Source organism: Hippoglossus hippoglossus, chromosome 17 (genome assembly GCF_009819705.1).
Source record: "Hippoglossus hippoglossus isolate fHipHip1 chromosome 17, fHipHip1.pri, whole genome shotgun sequence".
Taxonomy (NCBI): domain Eukaryota; kingdom Metazoa; phylum Chordata; class Actinopteri; order Pleuronectiformes; family Pleuronectidae; genus Hippoglossus; species Hippoglossus hippoglossus.
The window spans coordinates 296,478-313,296 of NC_047167.1; the positions used below are offsets into that span (position 1 = coordinate 296,478).

Sequence of the window (16,819 nt, forward strand, 5' to 3'; positions counted from 1 at the left end):
CCTCTGAAGGTTTATTTCCATCATGCATTTGGTGATGAAGAATATCAGCCCGATCCTGATGTACAGCTACATGACAATGTTTGCCACTTATCAATTGACATGTCTTTGTTTTTGTGAAGGCAACATGGACTCACTTGGATCGGCACTGATGAGGGAAAAGTCTTCAAAGGAGGAGCCATGGTTAGCCAAAGTTCCTGTACAGAGATCAGAATTAAAGCAAGAGCCGTGAAGTTACAATTTTTATAACAATGATTATTTTCATTGTTTATTCATTATCATTGATGCACTGTATAAAAAAAAAAGAAGGAACGACCACTGATCCAAATTCCCAAGCATATGTGTTAAATTGTTTGAGGAGGACACTGTTTTAGACAAGATGTATCACCACTGTTATTGCTCCCTGGGCTTCCAGTGAACTCATCCATCCCTCCACCAATGTAAAGGCCCTCTCCTGCTTGTCGAGATGTTGTTCGCCTAAAATTAAGATACAAATAACAAGCATTCACATTACTATGTGTTGCTGCTAACAATGTTTAGAAGGGAAACATTATTCCGTGTGGTAGGTGTGTGTCACCTTCCAGTGGCCTCGTGATAAGCCAGCTCCAGCAGCTCGGCGGAGGTGTGGGCAGGATCTCTCTGCTGGCTGCCCTGCAGTTCAGCCATGTTTTGTCTGGTCTGGTGATGGATCTGGATGGCCTCTCCAGAAGGACCTGAAGAGAAAAATTGGCACATACAATCAGCTGCTTAGATGGATGTCACTAATAAAGCTTTTATTTCTTCACACTTCTATGTCAACATCCAATTTTTTAAAACATTATACACATTTATAAAGCTAGATGCACCAAAAAGTATATATATATATATATTAGGGCTGTCAAACGATTAACATTCTAATCAGATTAATCACAGGGTAGCTGTGATTAATCACTATTAATCACTATTTCTAAATGCCTGAACAATCCCCATTTTCTATGTATATTGTTGTGGGAATGGAAAGATAAATGACAGAAGGCGGATATATACATTTAACATTTGTTTTTTTATTGACGACAAGCCCAAATGATGGCGTTATTAAGATTGAAAAATAACTAAAACATACCACACCACAATTAAATGTGGCTGTCTCTTTGCTATGCCTCTGAGCAAACATAGGATGATGTTATTTAGAACATAAAAAAAAAAAAATCTAACTCAAAGCCTTTGCTCTTTTTTTAGCAAATATAGGATGGTTGAATAAAACTTTTTTCTTTTCTTTTTTGAATCAAACAAACAACCAAACCTTTACAAAATTAAATGTGAAACTCCAGCTCGGTACAAACCAACTGCAGCTTCTGCTCTGATCATGACGCAGCGGCGCTGATCACTGAGCAGCTGTGACCAGAGAGAAACTCTGTATTTCACTGTTCTTCTACAAAGTCACTGATGAAGCATGAGCAATTAAGGGTAGATTGGACAATGTACAGTCGAGTAACAACGTCATTTTCACGCTGATCAGTAGGTGGGGCTGTGACGTTGAGTAAATATTGACATATGGAGCAGTTCAGCCCTGGACTGTGATCATAGGTTTAAATGTTGGTGCCGATTGGACAGTGCACAGTGGAATTTAAAATAACTTCCTGTTTCAAAGTGAATCCTTAGGTGGCGCTATGACTTATAATATTAATATTATAATGTTAATATTGATCATGTGACCACATTTTGGGGCTGGTTGGACAATGCACAGTGGGGTTGCAAACACTTTTCAAACTGATCAGTATGTGGCGCTATCACTATCCCTACATACAGACTAATAGATCTGTTCAGGCCGGGACTCGGACCATGTGACCAAATTTTGGGGCTGATTGGACAATGCACAGTGGAGTAAAAAAAAAAAACGTCCTTTTCACAGTGAATCAGTAGGTGGCGCTATGACCCCGAGTTAATATTGACACGTGGACGTACACAAAAAAATCGAGATCGTTTTAATCTCCATGGATTTGAGATGACCCTCACCAAATTTAATGTTCATCTGATGAAAGCTCTAGGTTTAGCTCTAATGTGTAAATGGTAAAAAATGGCAACTTAATTCAAAATAGCCGACTTTCTGTTTGGTCTAGCATATCGACCCAAGAGAGTATGTTGTTTGATATAAAAAGACACATGTCCCTACCGATTTTTGTACATGTCGGTCGATCGTGGTGCCGGGGCTGCACTTTAGGGGGCACTATTCAGCCATATGAATGCCTCCATTCGTTTTTTGGCTGGCTGTTGTTACACAAATGTAGTTTGAGGGAGATTGAACAATGTACACTGAAGTTACAGTAATTTTGTGTGTCATTGCGACATGTTGAAATTTGTCTCCACGCCACTAACATGGTGTTCAACGAAAACTCACAGTTTCCATATGACTTAATTGTCAATGTCTTGAGGCACTTCTGACAAAGTTTGACATGGTTGCGGTCAATAGACAAGGAGGAATGATTTCTGTGTATACGTCATCAGGCCGGGATTGTTGTCATACATATCCAGTTTGGAGTAGATTGGGCCATGTATGTCCGAGATACAATAACCTTGTGTTTGGATGGCGAATCATCAAATTTTGACGCCACGCCGCAGTCACACCGTGTGACGAAAACTCAAAAATGTAGGTAGTTTTAATCTCCATCTTGTTAAGATGACCCTCACCGAATTTCAAGTTGATCTGATGGAAGCTCTAGGAGTAGTAGTTAAAATGCACAAAGTGTAAAATGGCCAAATTTGCCACTAAATCCAAAATGGCCGACTTCCTGAGAATTTTTTGTTCATCTGATCATGATACACGTGTATACCAATTTTCGTAAAAATCTGTGAAAGCTAACTCAGGGAGTGCGTTTTTGGTGGCGCTGTTGAGTCATTTTGACACGCCCATTTAAATTACTTCAGAATACGTCAATTTTCGACACTTTTTAATTTTCTGTGCAGTTTCATGAGTTTTCAAAAATGTTTAGGCCCTCAAAAAGGCAATTCAATTGCCTGAAAAATAAAAATAATCATTTCAATTTCAATAGGGCCTTCGCAAATAACATCTATGCTAATACAGGTGAATCAATGACATTTGAAATTGAAAAGCTTGGATGCTCTGCATTATTTCACGTATGAATCAAAAGCACACAGGATGGTAGCAGTGGTCTATAGTCAACCCTGCCAGGATGCTTTGTTATTAGAGGAGCAGTTAAGTTCAGTCACATCGCTGCTATATGCTTGTTAAATTAAGTGCATCGTGTATCTTCAAAGAGGGGGGGGGGGGTGCAATATGAAATTATGTGAAAATACGGGATTATCCTGCAAAAAAAGATTGCTATCATTCTAATGCTAGTATGCTAACGCTAGCACACTCGTGATCTTTTTTTAAAGGTTGTCATTTAAACGATATTAAACTTAGTTTACGAATACTAATACTAATACTAATACTAATACTAATACTAATAGGTAGGACTCTGTGTCACCTCACCGACAGGGAAAGTGTGCATCCAGCGCCGGCGGTTAGAGGTGAGCTTCATGGGCATCCTGGATGGTGTGAAGGGGTTTATCAGAGCCCTTTGTGGGGTGTAACCTCCTGGACGGATGTGCAGCGTCGACTCCGCACTTCCCACTGTGAACCTGCCCGGGGCACTGGAGTCTCGCTGAGAGTCCATCATCTTCTCCAACAACTCTGAACAACCGAATAACAAGACAGCACAACACGACTGGGATTAAGGGCAGTAAAAGATGGAGCTCACTATAACAAATGATAATCAGTAACAAGGCTTTAGGGTTAGACTAAACCCTGGAATTGTTACCCCTGGTGCTTGTGTATCCGAGAGAACTGCTGACTTCATATTGGGCAGGAGGCATGCGAGGTATCAGCAGCATGTTGGACACTGGGCCTAGACTATCATCAGAGGCCAGGCTACGCTTTTCCTCAGGACCCCCAGAGCGTATGGGAGGGGATGCCCCTATGCCTGCGCTGACGTCCACGGAGCCCCAGCTCTTCCTCCCACTCATCTCTTTGTCTCGACCCATCCTGAAAGACACATTGTCACTACTATTAGATAGGACTCAAAGCTCAATAGAAAATCTTACTCTCTCCACTTTGTCTAATGGAAGGAAATTTTGCCACCTGAAGTTGGTGCTTCTCTGAATTCGCGAAGGAGCAGGAAGTCTGAACACCTGAGCGTCATAGGCATCATAGTCCACCTGTATAGGCAGGCTGTTATCAGAGTCCTTTGGAGCACAGAGAGCTAAAAGAGCAAGGTTAGGCAGAAGATGAAATCATTATCAAATCCATGCTGTCAAAGGATGTCAGAGAGATAAATAATCACAACTCACTGTGGTCTTTGCTGCTCTTGAATTTTTCCGCATGAATCTAGAAATTGTTATAATTTGAATGAGATTAAAACATGCAGAAAACCTTTTCTGAACTTTTTAACCTTAACGTGGAGGTACCTTGTGACCAGCCAGTTTGATTCGAGGGGTGAAGGAGCTACAAGAGTTCAGACTTTTGGAGGTGTAGAAGCTGGGGGCAGGTCAAAATAAAAACAAAAGATAAGTTGATCTGACCTTTGCATAACATGGGCATTGGTGTGTATTTTCATGTCTTGCCTGTGGTTGATCCAGTGGGGCAGGTTATAGTCATCTCCCACACGAGAGTCTCCAGAGGTCAACCTATTGTGCAGCTACAGAGAAAATGACAGTGTACAGTGAAAAAACAGGTACAGTATTAGTCCTGATGCAAACACTGAGACTGTCGATATGTTACCTTGAACAATGGTACTGCGTGCAATGGCTGCTCCCCCATACACACCAAGTCTACCCCAATACCTAAAGAGGGAAAAGTCTGTGTCACCAGCACAATTTAAATTCATACGATGGTCCGTTAGTGCTCTTTGCCTATGTGTTGGAAGAGTGTTTGAATCATCAAACTCACCGTTGTCAATCATTCTCTGTTTGGTGAGAATCATCAGTAGACGGTCCACTTCAAACACTCCTACCCCAGGTGTAATAACAACTGACATTTGTCCAGTGCGGTCAAAGTTTCGGTTGATGTAGTGCTTGTCAAATACTGTTGGATACATGAAGACACTCAGCTTTTGAACCAGTGTGGTCAGAGATGAAACAATAGTGTTACAGATAGTGACATACAACAAGTTACATCTAAATATGTTAATTGTTCAGTTTTTTTGTGCTCCATATATTTGCTAAATGATTACAACAAATTTTTAAAGTCATAAATATGATATCAACTAATCTTTACTTAATAAGTTTCCGGAATACACTTGATCACAGTTCTACTTTGGGATTAGAGGACGTACCGTTGAAGGACAAGTTAATGGCCTCCAGGTAGTTTCCCTGAGCAGCAGTTGAGTTATAACCCACAGGAAAACCATCTGGCACGAGAGTCAAAAAAACACAAGGTTTCAGGTGAAACAGGCACCTTATTCAAAAATCCATTATTCAGCCACATGCTGGACTCACACACTACCTGCTTCTTTCAGTCGCACCAGGACAGAATACTGGATGAAAAGCTTCTTAATAGTGACCAGTAAAGATGTCCACTCATCCCGCCTCTCATTCTGAGCCACAACCCTGACCACAAAACAGTTATGAGTCATCATAAGATACATTGTACGGTCTGTAATTCTGTTGAGCTCTAATCAATGGCTTGTTTTACTGTGGCAGTATGCTTACCTATAGAAGTCTTCATAAAATCGTCCCTCATGATCTTGCCTGATGGAGCCTCTCAAAATCTCTGGAAATTCATCTGAGGAACATGATATCTCAAATGAATTAACATCCCCACATCATCTGTGCCACGCCTCATTGTGGTGATAAAGAAAGAAAGAAGACTCACCTATACTTTTAGCATTGTAGAATGTACGTGAGAAAAGAACGACTGTCACCTCATGACTACAGTTCTTCTCCTGTATTAAAATAAACATTGCTTTGTTATTAATAATTATTCAAGCAATTCTGGTTACAAAAATTGTTTAAAGGTTCAGTGTGTAGTATCTAGTGGTGAAGTTGCATGTTGCAGCTGAACACCCCTCACCTCACCCTCCCCTTCCAAACATGAAAGAGAACCTGTGGTCGCCTTCAGTTGTCATAAACCAGTGGTGTCAAACTCAATCACAGAGGGGGCCAAAATTAAAAACTGAGACTATGTCGAGGGCCAAACAGGGTTTTTTATTTATTAAACAGGATAGACCGGAAATTGGATAAAGTGAAAAAAGAAAACATGAGTTAGGCTACATCCTTCTTTTATGGTCATGTGCCAGAGCCAGATGTTTGGCATCTTCTCTTGGCTGCCAGTTCATTAATGTTTAGGGTTAGGCTCTGTGCTGTGGAAACCCTACAGATGGATTGAAGGTGTGCATCAGTGAGATAACTCCTGTGTGGGTTTTTGTTTATCTTCATCACAGAGAAAAGCTGCTCACACAGGTATGCAGTGTTGTGCCAGTTCACACTTAAAATGAACTAGTTCACGTTTATAGTAAATTTATTAGAATTTTGAACTAAGTTCACGGTTAAAAATTTAATGAATGATTATGATGACAAACGTACAGTCATGTGTTTGGTTCTGAATCGATGGTGTCGGATCATGTCTGCGTGTCGCTCCGCTCACTTTAACACTGAGTCCTGACTGTGAGCGTCACGCCTCGTGTTGTACTGAGCACAAAATGATGACGAGTCATTTTTCATGATGTTTAAATGCAGCCTCATAAACTCTGGAGCGAATCAAACAAACACTAAGTTACTTCATGTACTGATCAGGTCCTGATAACTAGTGACGAGTGTTTATTAGTTCAAGTGAGAGCAGAGTGGAGGAGGACACAGAAACTCCAGCTCGGTACAAACCAACTGCAGCTTCTGCTCAGATCACTGAGAAGCTGTGACCAGAGAAACTCTGTGTTTTCACTGTTTCCACTGTTCTTCAACAAAGTCACTTAGCGGCCGCTTCACGTGAATGAGCTCTTAATACGATGATGACGTGAACGTCAAACTTGAGTTTGACATGTCTGTCATAAACATGTCATAAACATTCAAAAGGTGTTTAGTTTGTCCAGGCTGGACTACTGAAGAAAACATGGCAGCCTCCGTAAAGAGGACCCGCTACTGATGTTAATACAAAGTGTGTAAATATAAAGGGCCCATTCTAGGGTAAAGAAAACAACAATTCGTACAATTTATATGATTACACACTAGTGAAAACATCACTAGGATTATTTTATATTCAATTTCTGCCAATAGATCCTTTTCACCTAAATCTTACAAACTGAACCGTTAAGAGTTACAAAGACAAATAAAAGGAGATCACAAACCTTCCACTTGGCAAAAAGGTCAGACAGGAAACCATTTACAGCCTTCTCAAAGTAGAGATCACCTGAGACAGACACATTCAAATAAGACCCTCTCCTTCAGATCTACATGAGAACCTGTTTCTCAATGAAAACAAATATATTCAGACAATGTCAGCTCAGAAAGTGTGAAAGACCAATCAGAGAGGTTTTACTAACCATAGATGTCAAAGTCCCACATCTCACAGCTCATCTGGATGAAGATGTACACCATTGCAGATGTGGATCTGAACACCACCTGTGTCATAGGATCACATGAGAATTCAGGGAAATTAATGATTGTAGCAGAAATAAAAATTTAAGCATATAGAGCTCTGCTTGTGCGATAACTTCACATCCATTTCCCAGAGACTAAGTCTACCTTTTATTATTAGTAAACAGTGGTGCTAATTTAAGTCATTTATCTTCCAATCTTTGACTGATTCCAGCTCGTTGAACATGAGAATTGTATATCTGTTTTTATTTATCATCATGTTTAAATCTCTTGCCGACCTTAGTTTTGAAATATTAGTGTTTTAGTATTAAGTTATAATTGTTTAATTAATGGCAAAGACTGTACACACCCTCAAGTGCACCGCAAGAGTGAGTGTAAAGAGTGTAAAATGTCCAGTGTAATTTTTAACACCACCGTTGTTACAGTTTTATTACTGATTGGGAATAATTCCTCACTGTGGAAGCCCTAATACTGTGTCAGTAAGTTCCAACTTATTGTTGTATGAAAGGGCCAAATCAATACATTTTGAATGCTCAGTATTAGTGATCAATTATGTATAATCAATAACATCAGCATCTGCCTTCCAAACTGTTTATTATTGAGACCCTTACCCTGGTGTCTTCACTGATGTAACCACAGGTCACTTTCTCTCCTTTTACCCAGAGTTCACTGGCCTGGGCTCTAAAGAATCAAAAACATGCATGTTACATAAAAAAGGTTAAATGGAAGGTTAAGATGGAACACCTTAAGTGTCTTATCTGCATACATTTCCATTCTTTTTGTTTTTATGTTTGTTTTAAGATTTTTTTTGTGAATGTCTGCCATTATTTGTTTGAAAGCGGAGAGAGTGACAGGAAAAGAATGAGACAGAATTGGAAAGACATGCATCAGACCTGGACTGCTGTGGTAAGGCCTCAGGCTTGATAAACAGTACACAATTAAGAACGTTACCTAACAGCATGTCATCCACTTTTCCTCCTGAACCGTAACTGCCCCCTTTGTCTTATCTTGTACACTACATAAGTTGGGTGCTTATAATTTGGGGAAAATGTTGTACACCCATATTTATCCCAAATTCAATTCATACTGAACGTATCTATGCAAAAGGAGTATGTATGAGACACTTGTGTTTAGTACCTGATTCCTGCAAACTCCACTTTCTGTGTCACATAAGCACATGTGGTGACCTGTCGTAAAGATGGAAACAGTTATATCCTCATATGCTATCCCACATTAGCCAGATATATAAACTTTCACATAGCCTACCAGGCTCTTCTTTAGTCTCCACATATCTCCTCTGCCAATGTACTGGTCCTTGAAAGTCAGCTCCACCAAGTCTAGTGTTACATCCTTCACAGACACAACTATTTTAGATTTTCTTTACAGTAAATGACATGTGGAGGAACTGCAGAGTTCTCAGAGTGAACCTACCTTTGGGTCAACAATGTTAACAATGACATCCTGGTATGCACGGAGTTTAAAGGCTTGTGCTACAGTCTGGTCCACACTGATTGTCTCTGAGTAAAAACAAAATATCCATCATAGGTACTGAACAGGTAAGGCAACAATCAAGAACCTTTACATTTTACAGTAAGCAAAATATCAAAACAGTTATAGTAATTGTATGTTTATCTAGTTACTGTATTTTGTAGTGGGGGTGAACAAAATAACAAAAACACACTCCTATTTAATGCGACGAAAACAGTAACAAAACCAACTACAGTTTAAAAATGACCACAGGGTTGAATGCACTATCCACAACGAAACACTGTACATCAGTGTCACAAAGGCAGGATGAGCTGTAGGGCTGTTGTACTGGACTGCTTTTTCTGCAGATCTATTGATGCAGGAACAACCAGTTATCTGTGGGGACCCAGGGATCCTTACAGTTTAACTTGAAATAGCCTAGAGTTAGATAAGTTACCTTTCTGTAAATCCTCTTTAAGGCTCTTCACTTGCAGCAGGAGAGGACTGGAAGATAATAAAAAAAAAAAGTACTCAGCGATGGAAGCATAAGTAGGCTGAAACATGCCTGTTGTGTGTATACACAATCCAATACATTATGCAAGCTCACCTGTATTCATCTGTGGGGTGCGCAATCTCAATTATGTCCCCAAGACTGACTTGAGGGAAAACTTTTGGGTTGACAACCAACTCATCATCTTTTCAGAGAGACAGAATATGAGAAGAATAAATACAATCCTCCTGGAAATCTTTCACAAAGAAAACAATTATTTAGTAGAATAACAAATTACCACTTACCACTTCCAGCAAAACCTTTCTTGTGCAGCACAAGCTTATATGACTTGTTGGTCTTCATGATAAAGCTCCTGAAGAACACAAACATGTCTGACTTTTCAAACTAACACGAGCCATGGTATGTACTGTATATACCTACTAAACTCAGTTACTACATGTAGAGTTGTAACTCCATGGTAAACAGTTCATTTGATTTTCTTTTAGTCTTACAGGAGAGTGGGTAACGTTAATAAAGACGCTTTGTCACCGGAAAGCATTGCTTTGTCTCAACTAAAGTTGCTGACTCCAAAATACCCATGATACAATAAATCAGAACAGGGATGAGCTGACAGACTGTAGCTCAAATAAACTCAAGTGTCAATATTATATGAATTATTTGTAAGTATTTAATGAACGAAGACAGACTGGGCAGAGCCAGTGAACACATATACAACTCAACTATACCTGAACAGTCTCTAGTCAACAGCTCGACCTGCCACTGGATGTTGACGTTTGCGAGCCTAGCATGTGGCTTATCTGAGACAACTTGTAGCCCGGGAACCAAATCAACCAAAAATAGCGACAAATAGCAACAACAATAAATGCTTGCATTGAAAATACACCAACATGGCGAAATAAATTTGAACTACCGTGTATAGTATGGGAATACACGGCGGTGTACTGGCTAACAGTAGCCAAGTGTTATTACTTCCTCCTAAACATGGAAGCGTGACGTGATTGGTTCGCGTCTGTTCAAAGAGTATATTGGCGAAGCAAGAGGATTCACTCCTCTCATTTCCACCCTTGCTTCTTTTTGAAGATTAAATTGCATGTTTTGTTTTTGTTCTGTATAACCCAACATACACAGAAATTCCCCTATATTACATATATATATGTAAACATATGTCAACATATTAAACGCATTTTACTTGTATACAATATCTAAATAAATGCTTAATGTTAATCTTGAGTTGAAATTACTTATTATTTGTGTGAAATTCATCCTGGTTTAGATGTCTGGACCAATGCATCATGTAAAACCAAGCCTGAGTCCTTATATTTTTGCATATTCATTCCTAATAATCTAGGACAGAGGTCTTCAACAGGGGGTCCGCGACCCCTAGGGGGTCTGCGGAGGTACTGCAGGGGGGGTCGCGACATTTTTTGGTTGATTAGACAATTTTGTATCTTTTTTTAATAAAATTTTATTTTCCACAAATTTGAATTTGAATCTGTGAATTATTTTAATAGCTCAGTGTTGTATGCAAAATGTATGTTTATAAATGGCAGTGGCACGGCCACCCTGTACCTTGCACATGTTTAAAATAAAAACATGAATATATGAACCTGTGTATTATTTGAATAGCTTAGTATTGAATGCACAATAACAGGGTAGCTATGTTTATACATTGCACTAGGCCCAGTTTAATATAAAACACAATTTTATACAATATATATAGTAGGGGGTCCCTGCTCCATCTCTCCATCAGTTTGGGGGTCCTAGAAGACCCCTGATCTAGAATATTATTAAGACAGAAGAGTTCAGTCAGCTTATAAACTGCTTTATTAAATAATGGTGGGCTTTGACAAAATACTGGTCTTATAAATGCACTGTTGCTTACATCAGTTATTGTTCCACTGTATCAAGATGTGTTAGTAGCAGACTAATTTACACTTTTATTACTTGAGAGGAAACATAAACATTTGGTTTAGCTGCTCTCGAATTCCACACTCTAAACTTATCAGGGTACAACCCATAATAGTGGATGGGACGATATTCCACAACACTGTATGAAGAAACCAACACTATAATAGTCATAAAGACAATCCTATAGGTGTCCATTAAACGGTTTCACCAGGGATGATGTTGACCTTATGGCCATCATGCTATCTGTCTAGGCACTACTGTCTACATCTTAAATGATGTACGCAATAGAATTTGTTGTAGACATTGCAGAACTGAACAATACTACATGATCAGAATCAAATATTAGTTATAACAATGGTATGATAAGCTTCTCAAGGTCTAAACATTTTGTTCCACTGAACGTATTTTGGACTTTTATGCTATGAAAATAATCAAATTCATAATATTTAGTATCAACAAAAATAATCCATTATTGACGGCTTCAGTCCAATGGCAACTGACTTCTAAGAATGCACACTGATCAAACCCTCCGCAAACGTCCGAGTACATGACTGTTTTGTTTAGTTCTGTTTTGAAAACAGAACTAAGGGACATTTCAGTCCAATCGATGGTTAGTCATTTTGACGACTGCAGCTGAAAATCAGAACACAGCTCCTGTCTGGTTCTGCTCTCTTTAACAGTTTTCAGTCCCTCTTTTCATCAGCAGCAGCCTATTTTAGGGTCTTGGGATGTGGCTTCGTTCAGATTGGCATAATCTGACTCTGTCAAAACACAAAAAAAATTAAATTGATATACCCTCAAGACAGCCATTAATATATTAATCTCTGCTTGTTGGGAGTTAAGAGTCATTACTTACTGATACTGTCTCCTCGTCCGATGCTAGCAGGGATCCCAGTTTCCATGTCCTTCAATATGCACTTCTCAAGAGACAAAGCTGCCACCCTGAAGAAAAAACCCTGTACGTTCTCCCCTAAGTGTCAGAAAAGAGTACAGGTTCTTACGGTGGCTTTCTGCTGTTCTTGGATGCACTTTAATGTACCATACTCCAACAATTTACAAGTGTCAGCTCTTGGTTTTACCTGTTTTAGCCGAAACAGCCCAAAACTCTGCATGCATTTCTGTTGCTAGTCTAATGGCATCTTTCTCTGTTCTCTCTCTTTCTTCTGGGGGCTGAAACACATTAGAGTTGCTTACTAGAAAGAAAAATGTAGAATCTGCAAAATATAAATGTAATATAAAATATACTCACCAGCAGGTCATTCTTAGTGCCAACCAAGAAGATAAAACATGAGTCAGGCTCATTTTCTCCCATGGCCTCCTGTAACCATTGGCTAAAAAACAACTTAACATTATCTTACAGTGAAACAAGCTCTTGCTGTTGATGTTACTCAGTTTTGCTATTTGTATGAGTTTCCTACAGATACATCAACAAAATGAGTTGCTATTTCTTTAAATCCCATTTACTGCAGACAGTGATCAACAAAAACTGTGCAAAATCTTTTGGCAAGCTACTGACACTTTTTGATTCTTTCCAGTTTGTTCTGCAGTTTTAATGACTGATGGTTGAATTAAGTGAAATGTAACATTAGCCTGATTATCAGCCTCTTGACCTATACAAGAAATTGTAACTGGATATTTACAATTCTTTATTGTGGAAAAGTACACTTGGATACATTGGACCAAAAGCTACAGCAGATTCAGTGTGAAATAAAATAAAGTCTCAGCCATTCAAATAAAAAGATGAGACTTGGAGGCTTCGGAACATTAACTAATATTCATTAAGATATTTCAAACTGAATGTGCTACAGCTCAGAACCTGAAGGACGAAAATGTGTACCTGTCCAAATATTTACTAGGTTCATCACTTCTGGTGGCCAATTTTATATTCAAGTTGTCAACTAATCAACTGTAACAACTTAAAATGATTATAGACCTAATACACTAGTAGAAAGCTATAATCATACCTACCGTGTGTGATCTAGCGATTTAATGTCTGCCATGTCAAAGACTGTGATAATGACTGGAAAAGATTAACAATGCAAAGCAAAGAATTATTAGTTTCTCAGACATACAACATTTTTAAAATAACTTAATTCAGCAACAACTTACCATTAGCGCCTCTGTAGTATGCAGACGCTATACATTTGAATTTCTCCTGCCCAGCGGTATCCCAGCTTTAAAAAAATTAATAAACGTTAAACACGGATGTCGAAAAAAAAAAAAAGCACTCTAAAGTTACATACTCTATAAAAAGGGAATTCAAACTACTTACATCTGAAGGGAGACAGGTATTCCGGATATTTCAAACCTCTCAATTTCAAAGTCTACTCCTATAGTGGCCTTGTAGTCTCTTTCAAATACATTTTTGCAAAACCTGAAAACATCAAAACCAAGTCAAATATATATATATGTTTTGCCCATGGTGTCCACCACATTTAACATGGAGTTTTATTATGATTTAAGTGATATTATATGTTCTGTGATTCTCATATTGTGATCTCAGATATAGCTATGTCGGTCTTAACAGGCTAAATATCTATTTGGCACCTATTAATGAGGCAGGTCTTCCCCACATTGAGGTCTCCAACAACCACCACTTTTGACATCTTCTGTCGGTCCCACCTTTTAGGAATACAAGAGACGCATGATTTTGAAATACGATGTTTGAGAAAAAGTAAGAATGATGCATCAAAGCAAAACAGTAGACTCACAGCTGATGCCCTGCAGCTCTGTCTTTACAGGTTACTTTAGCCTTAATGTCCCAGTCTTTTTTCAGCTGCAGAGAGGCCTCAGGTGTGTAGCACTGAAAAGAACAGGATCATATACCACTGACGTTTACTGATCACAAAGCCATTAAATGCATGTTATAAAAACACTAACTAGCACTGCTATGCAAGCAACTCAGTGATGCTACACTAATAATATGCACAACAGTGCTTTGAGCTAAATGCTAACATCAATTCAATTCAATTTTATTTGTATAGCGCCAAATCATAATATACATTGTCTCAAGGCACATTACATAGTAAGGTCAAGACCTTAAAAATTATAAAGAAACCCAACAGTTCCCACAATGAGCAAGTTTGGCGAGAGAAAAAACTCCCTCATTAACTGGACGAAATCTCAAGAACCAGACTCAATGTGGGTAGCCATCTGCTCCGAGACAATTTCATTTAAATCAAAGAATTGGTGAAACTAAAAGTTTGACCTGATGATGGCGCTTGATGAAAACCATCTGTCTTGAGGAGACATGTTTGTACCAAATTTCTTGGCAATCAAACTAATGAATATCTGTACAGAAGTGAAAAGTTAAATAACAGTCAGGGATTCTACAGAAATCATCCTTTGTGCAACACAGGTATCTGTAGTAAATCTATTGGTGATCCATGCAATCGCTGACATTTCCTTTTGAGACCAAGAATGTGAACCTCAAGGTGGTGCTAGAAGAACAGTTGAGAAATCACCACAGTCTGGAAGATTCATTTTCTATGGACCAAGAATGTCTGTTTAAATTTCATGGCAATTCATCAAATAGTTGTTGAGATATTTCAGTTTGGACCGAATTTATGAACCAACTGCTTTACTTATGGTTCTCAAACTCAGGACCACAACACTGTGGGTGAATTTTTATGTAACCCAAAAAAGTTAATTTGACCTGTATACTCTATGCAAAATAAAGCATCTACAATTTTAGACTTTTATATGTCAGTTACAATGGAAGACAATATAATTTTTTCAATTAAAAAACTTGAAAAAAGGAAACTGATTGATTTTATTAAATTATTAAATTAAGGAACAGCCAAACAACAATTCACACTTTTAAAGACTCCTTTATTTAACAACATTCATAATGTTTAACTGACTTAATTATTGTGCCTTTCTGGTTCTGACATATATATATATATTTTACGACAATTGTTATAGGGTATATTGGCAGGGTTCTCAGGAGAATAACAGTTCCTCTGAGAACCAACATTACCAAACACCATAGATTCCTACCAAACTAAACTGCTATAATTGATCATTTAATGAAGACAGAGAGCAGAATTACATGCTGACTTTGATTGGGTAGCTGATTGTAACAGCAAGCACAGTAATTACCCTGAGTGCTGTGATCTTATTTAAAGATCTTAGAAAATTAGTTAGTGTAGGTAGAAGTCACACTTTCCAAATACACTAACATCCTCCAGACTGGAGCTCCTACTGTTTTAACTTCAGCGATCATTGATAGACAGGATGTGGAGGAAACCGGAGCAAAGATTCTACCTTTGGGAATTCCCAGATGGCCCTGTCTCTCCGGATGGGTGGTGGGCAGGACATTATCCCATTTCTGTTCTCCTGCATGGCGACCTGAGAGCGAATATGAAACAGTTAGCTGGACTGAAATTTGTGTCATACCAAGGCCTCTCAAAATGACTCTGTGCCTTTATATATACATTTATTTATATGCAGTTAGTTGCTGGTTCGTCCTTTTCGCTGTATAGTCTGTTGAACGCTGGAACACAGCTCGGTCTTATACAGTTTTTAAAGACGCTGTTCCAGCCGAGCATCATGACGTTATCAAGTACAGGGCTATGGTACAAGGCTAAAAATTTAGATCACTTCCTCTAAAATAAAAGGTGAATAAAAAATGATATGTATAAATAAAATCACCCTTTAGCAATTTTGTTTATCTATTATATATTGTCCTTTTAACAACCGACCACCTCACCCTCCCTCGGACAAAAATGTGCATGATCTTACATATTCAGCGATGTGAAGCTTAATTTTAATATGAAAATCCTGAACGGAAGTCCTGCCATATTTTGTTTACAGTGACAGTGGCAATGATGAGGCCGATAACACAACCAACTCCAGCAGCTATTATTCTTATTGTTTTTGCAGAAATGTCTCTTTGTCTCGGCGAGGTTCAAATCACTCACACCGTGAATCTCTTTACTCACCGCAGATGAAACTATGTACAATAAATCCTGGGCTCCTCGGGCCCAGTCGCTTTTGCTAGAGTCGCGAGCCCGGACGTTGTCAGACGAGCAGCGCGTTTCCATGACGACCGTACTATCGTGCCTTTGTCACGTGATAATTGTGCTTTTATTGCAGGGGGGTCCATAGGGTCCCATAAAACACACACACACACACACACACACACACACACACACACACACACACACACACACACACACCAGACATGCATGTTGTAGCCATAGTGGTCACGTTTAGTTGGTTCATATCTACCACCATAATGATAGTGATTTGGGGTTAAACAAACAGAGCGGCATTTTCGTATTGGACAATTAATAGTGACAAAAAAAAAGTGATTTAAAATAAATGAGCAGACAGTCATAAGTAATACGTTATATTAGGGCTGAG

General features: G+C 38.8%; 2 protein-coding genes across 9 annotated transcripts in view; both read right to left on the reverse strand.

Annotated features, from left to right (window-relative positions):
- Positions 1-10,535, reverse strand: part of depdc5 (DEP domain containing 5, GATOR1 subcomplex subunit) — a 28,185-nt gene extending 17,650 nt beyond the window's left edge. For 4 of the 8 annotated variants that reach the window (XR_004616658.1, XM_034612665.1, XM_034612666.1 and 1 more), the window contains exons 1-25: positions 10,455-10,535; positions 9,829-9,896; positions 9,641-9,728; positions 9,491-9,537; positions 8,998-9,083; positions 8,833-8,916; positions 8,704-8,753; positions 8,178-8,247; positions 7,512-7,590; positions 7,317-7,378; positions 5,849-5,918; positions 5,686-5,758; positions 5,480-5,583; positions 5,310-5,384; positions 4,925-5,059; positions 4,757-4,818; positions 4,600-4,673; positions 4,444-4,513; positions 4,327-4,363; positions 4,118-4,238; positions 3,798-4,039; positions 3,470-3,670; positions 575-710; positions 386-474; positions 135-194 (exon numbers count right to left, since the gene is read on the reverse strand). Coding sequence is in view for 7 of the 8 variants with exons in the window: in XM_034612665.1 (XP_034468556.1) it covers positions 135-194; positions 386-474; positions 575-710; positions 3,470-3,670; positions 3,798-4,039; positions 4,118-4,238; positions 4,327-4,363; positions 4,444-4,513; positions 4,600-4,673; positions 4,757-4,818; positions 4,925-5,059; positions 5,310-5,384; positions 5,480-5,583; positions 5,686-5,758; positions 5,849-5,918; positions 7,317-7,378; positions 7,512-7,590; positions 8,178-8,247; positions 8,704-8,753; positions 8,833-8,916; positions 8,998-9,083; positions 9,491-9,537; positions 9,641-9,728; positions 9,829-9,886 (2,173 nt within the window). In the remaining variant the exon portion in view is untranslated. Of the gene's footprint in view, positions 1-134; positions 195-385; positions 475-574; positions 711-3,469; positions 3,671-3,797; positions 4,040-4,117; positions 4,239-4,326; positions 4,364-4,443; positions 4,514-4,599; positions 4,674-4,756; positions 4,819-4,924; positions 5,060-5,309; positions 5,385-5,479; positions 5,584-5,685; positions 5,759-5,848; positions 5,919-7,316; positions 7,379-7,511; positions 7,591-8,177; positions 8,248-8,703; positions 8,754-8,832; positions 8,917-8,997; positions 9,084-9,490; positions 9,538-9,640; positions 9,729-9,828; positions 9,897-10,269; positions 10,389-10,454 lie in introns of those variants that run through there. The other 4 variants (XM_034612667.1, XM_034612664.1, XM_034612663.1 and 1 more) reach the window with 3 other exon arrangements.
- Positions 10,536-11,795: 1,260 nt separating this feature from the next.
- Positions 11,796-16,509, reverse strand: rab36 (RAB36, member RAS oncogene family). Its single transcript, XM_034612765.1, has 10 exons — positions 15,719-16,509; positions 14,164-14,255; positions 14,000-14,074; positions 13,725-13,826; positions 13,562-13,626; positions 13,421-13,472; positions 12,702-12,783; positions 12,532-12,622; positions 12,309-12,422; positions 11,796-12,213 (listed from the first exon to the last, which is right to left on the reverse strand). The coding sequence occupies exons 1-10, from the start codon at positions 15,794-15,796 to the stop codon at positions 12,152-12,154; spliced, it is 813 nt and encodes a 270-aa protein (XP_034468656.1). The 5' UTR covers positions 15,797-16,509; the 3' UTR covers positions 11,796-12,151.
- Between the last annotated feature and the right edge of the window lie 310 nt (positions 16,510-16,819).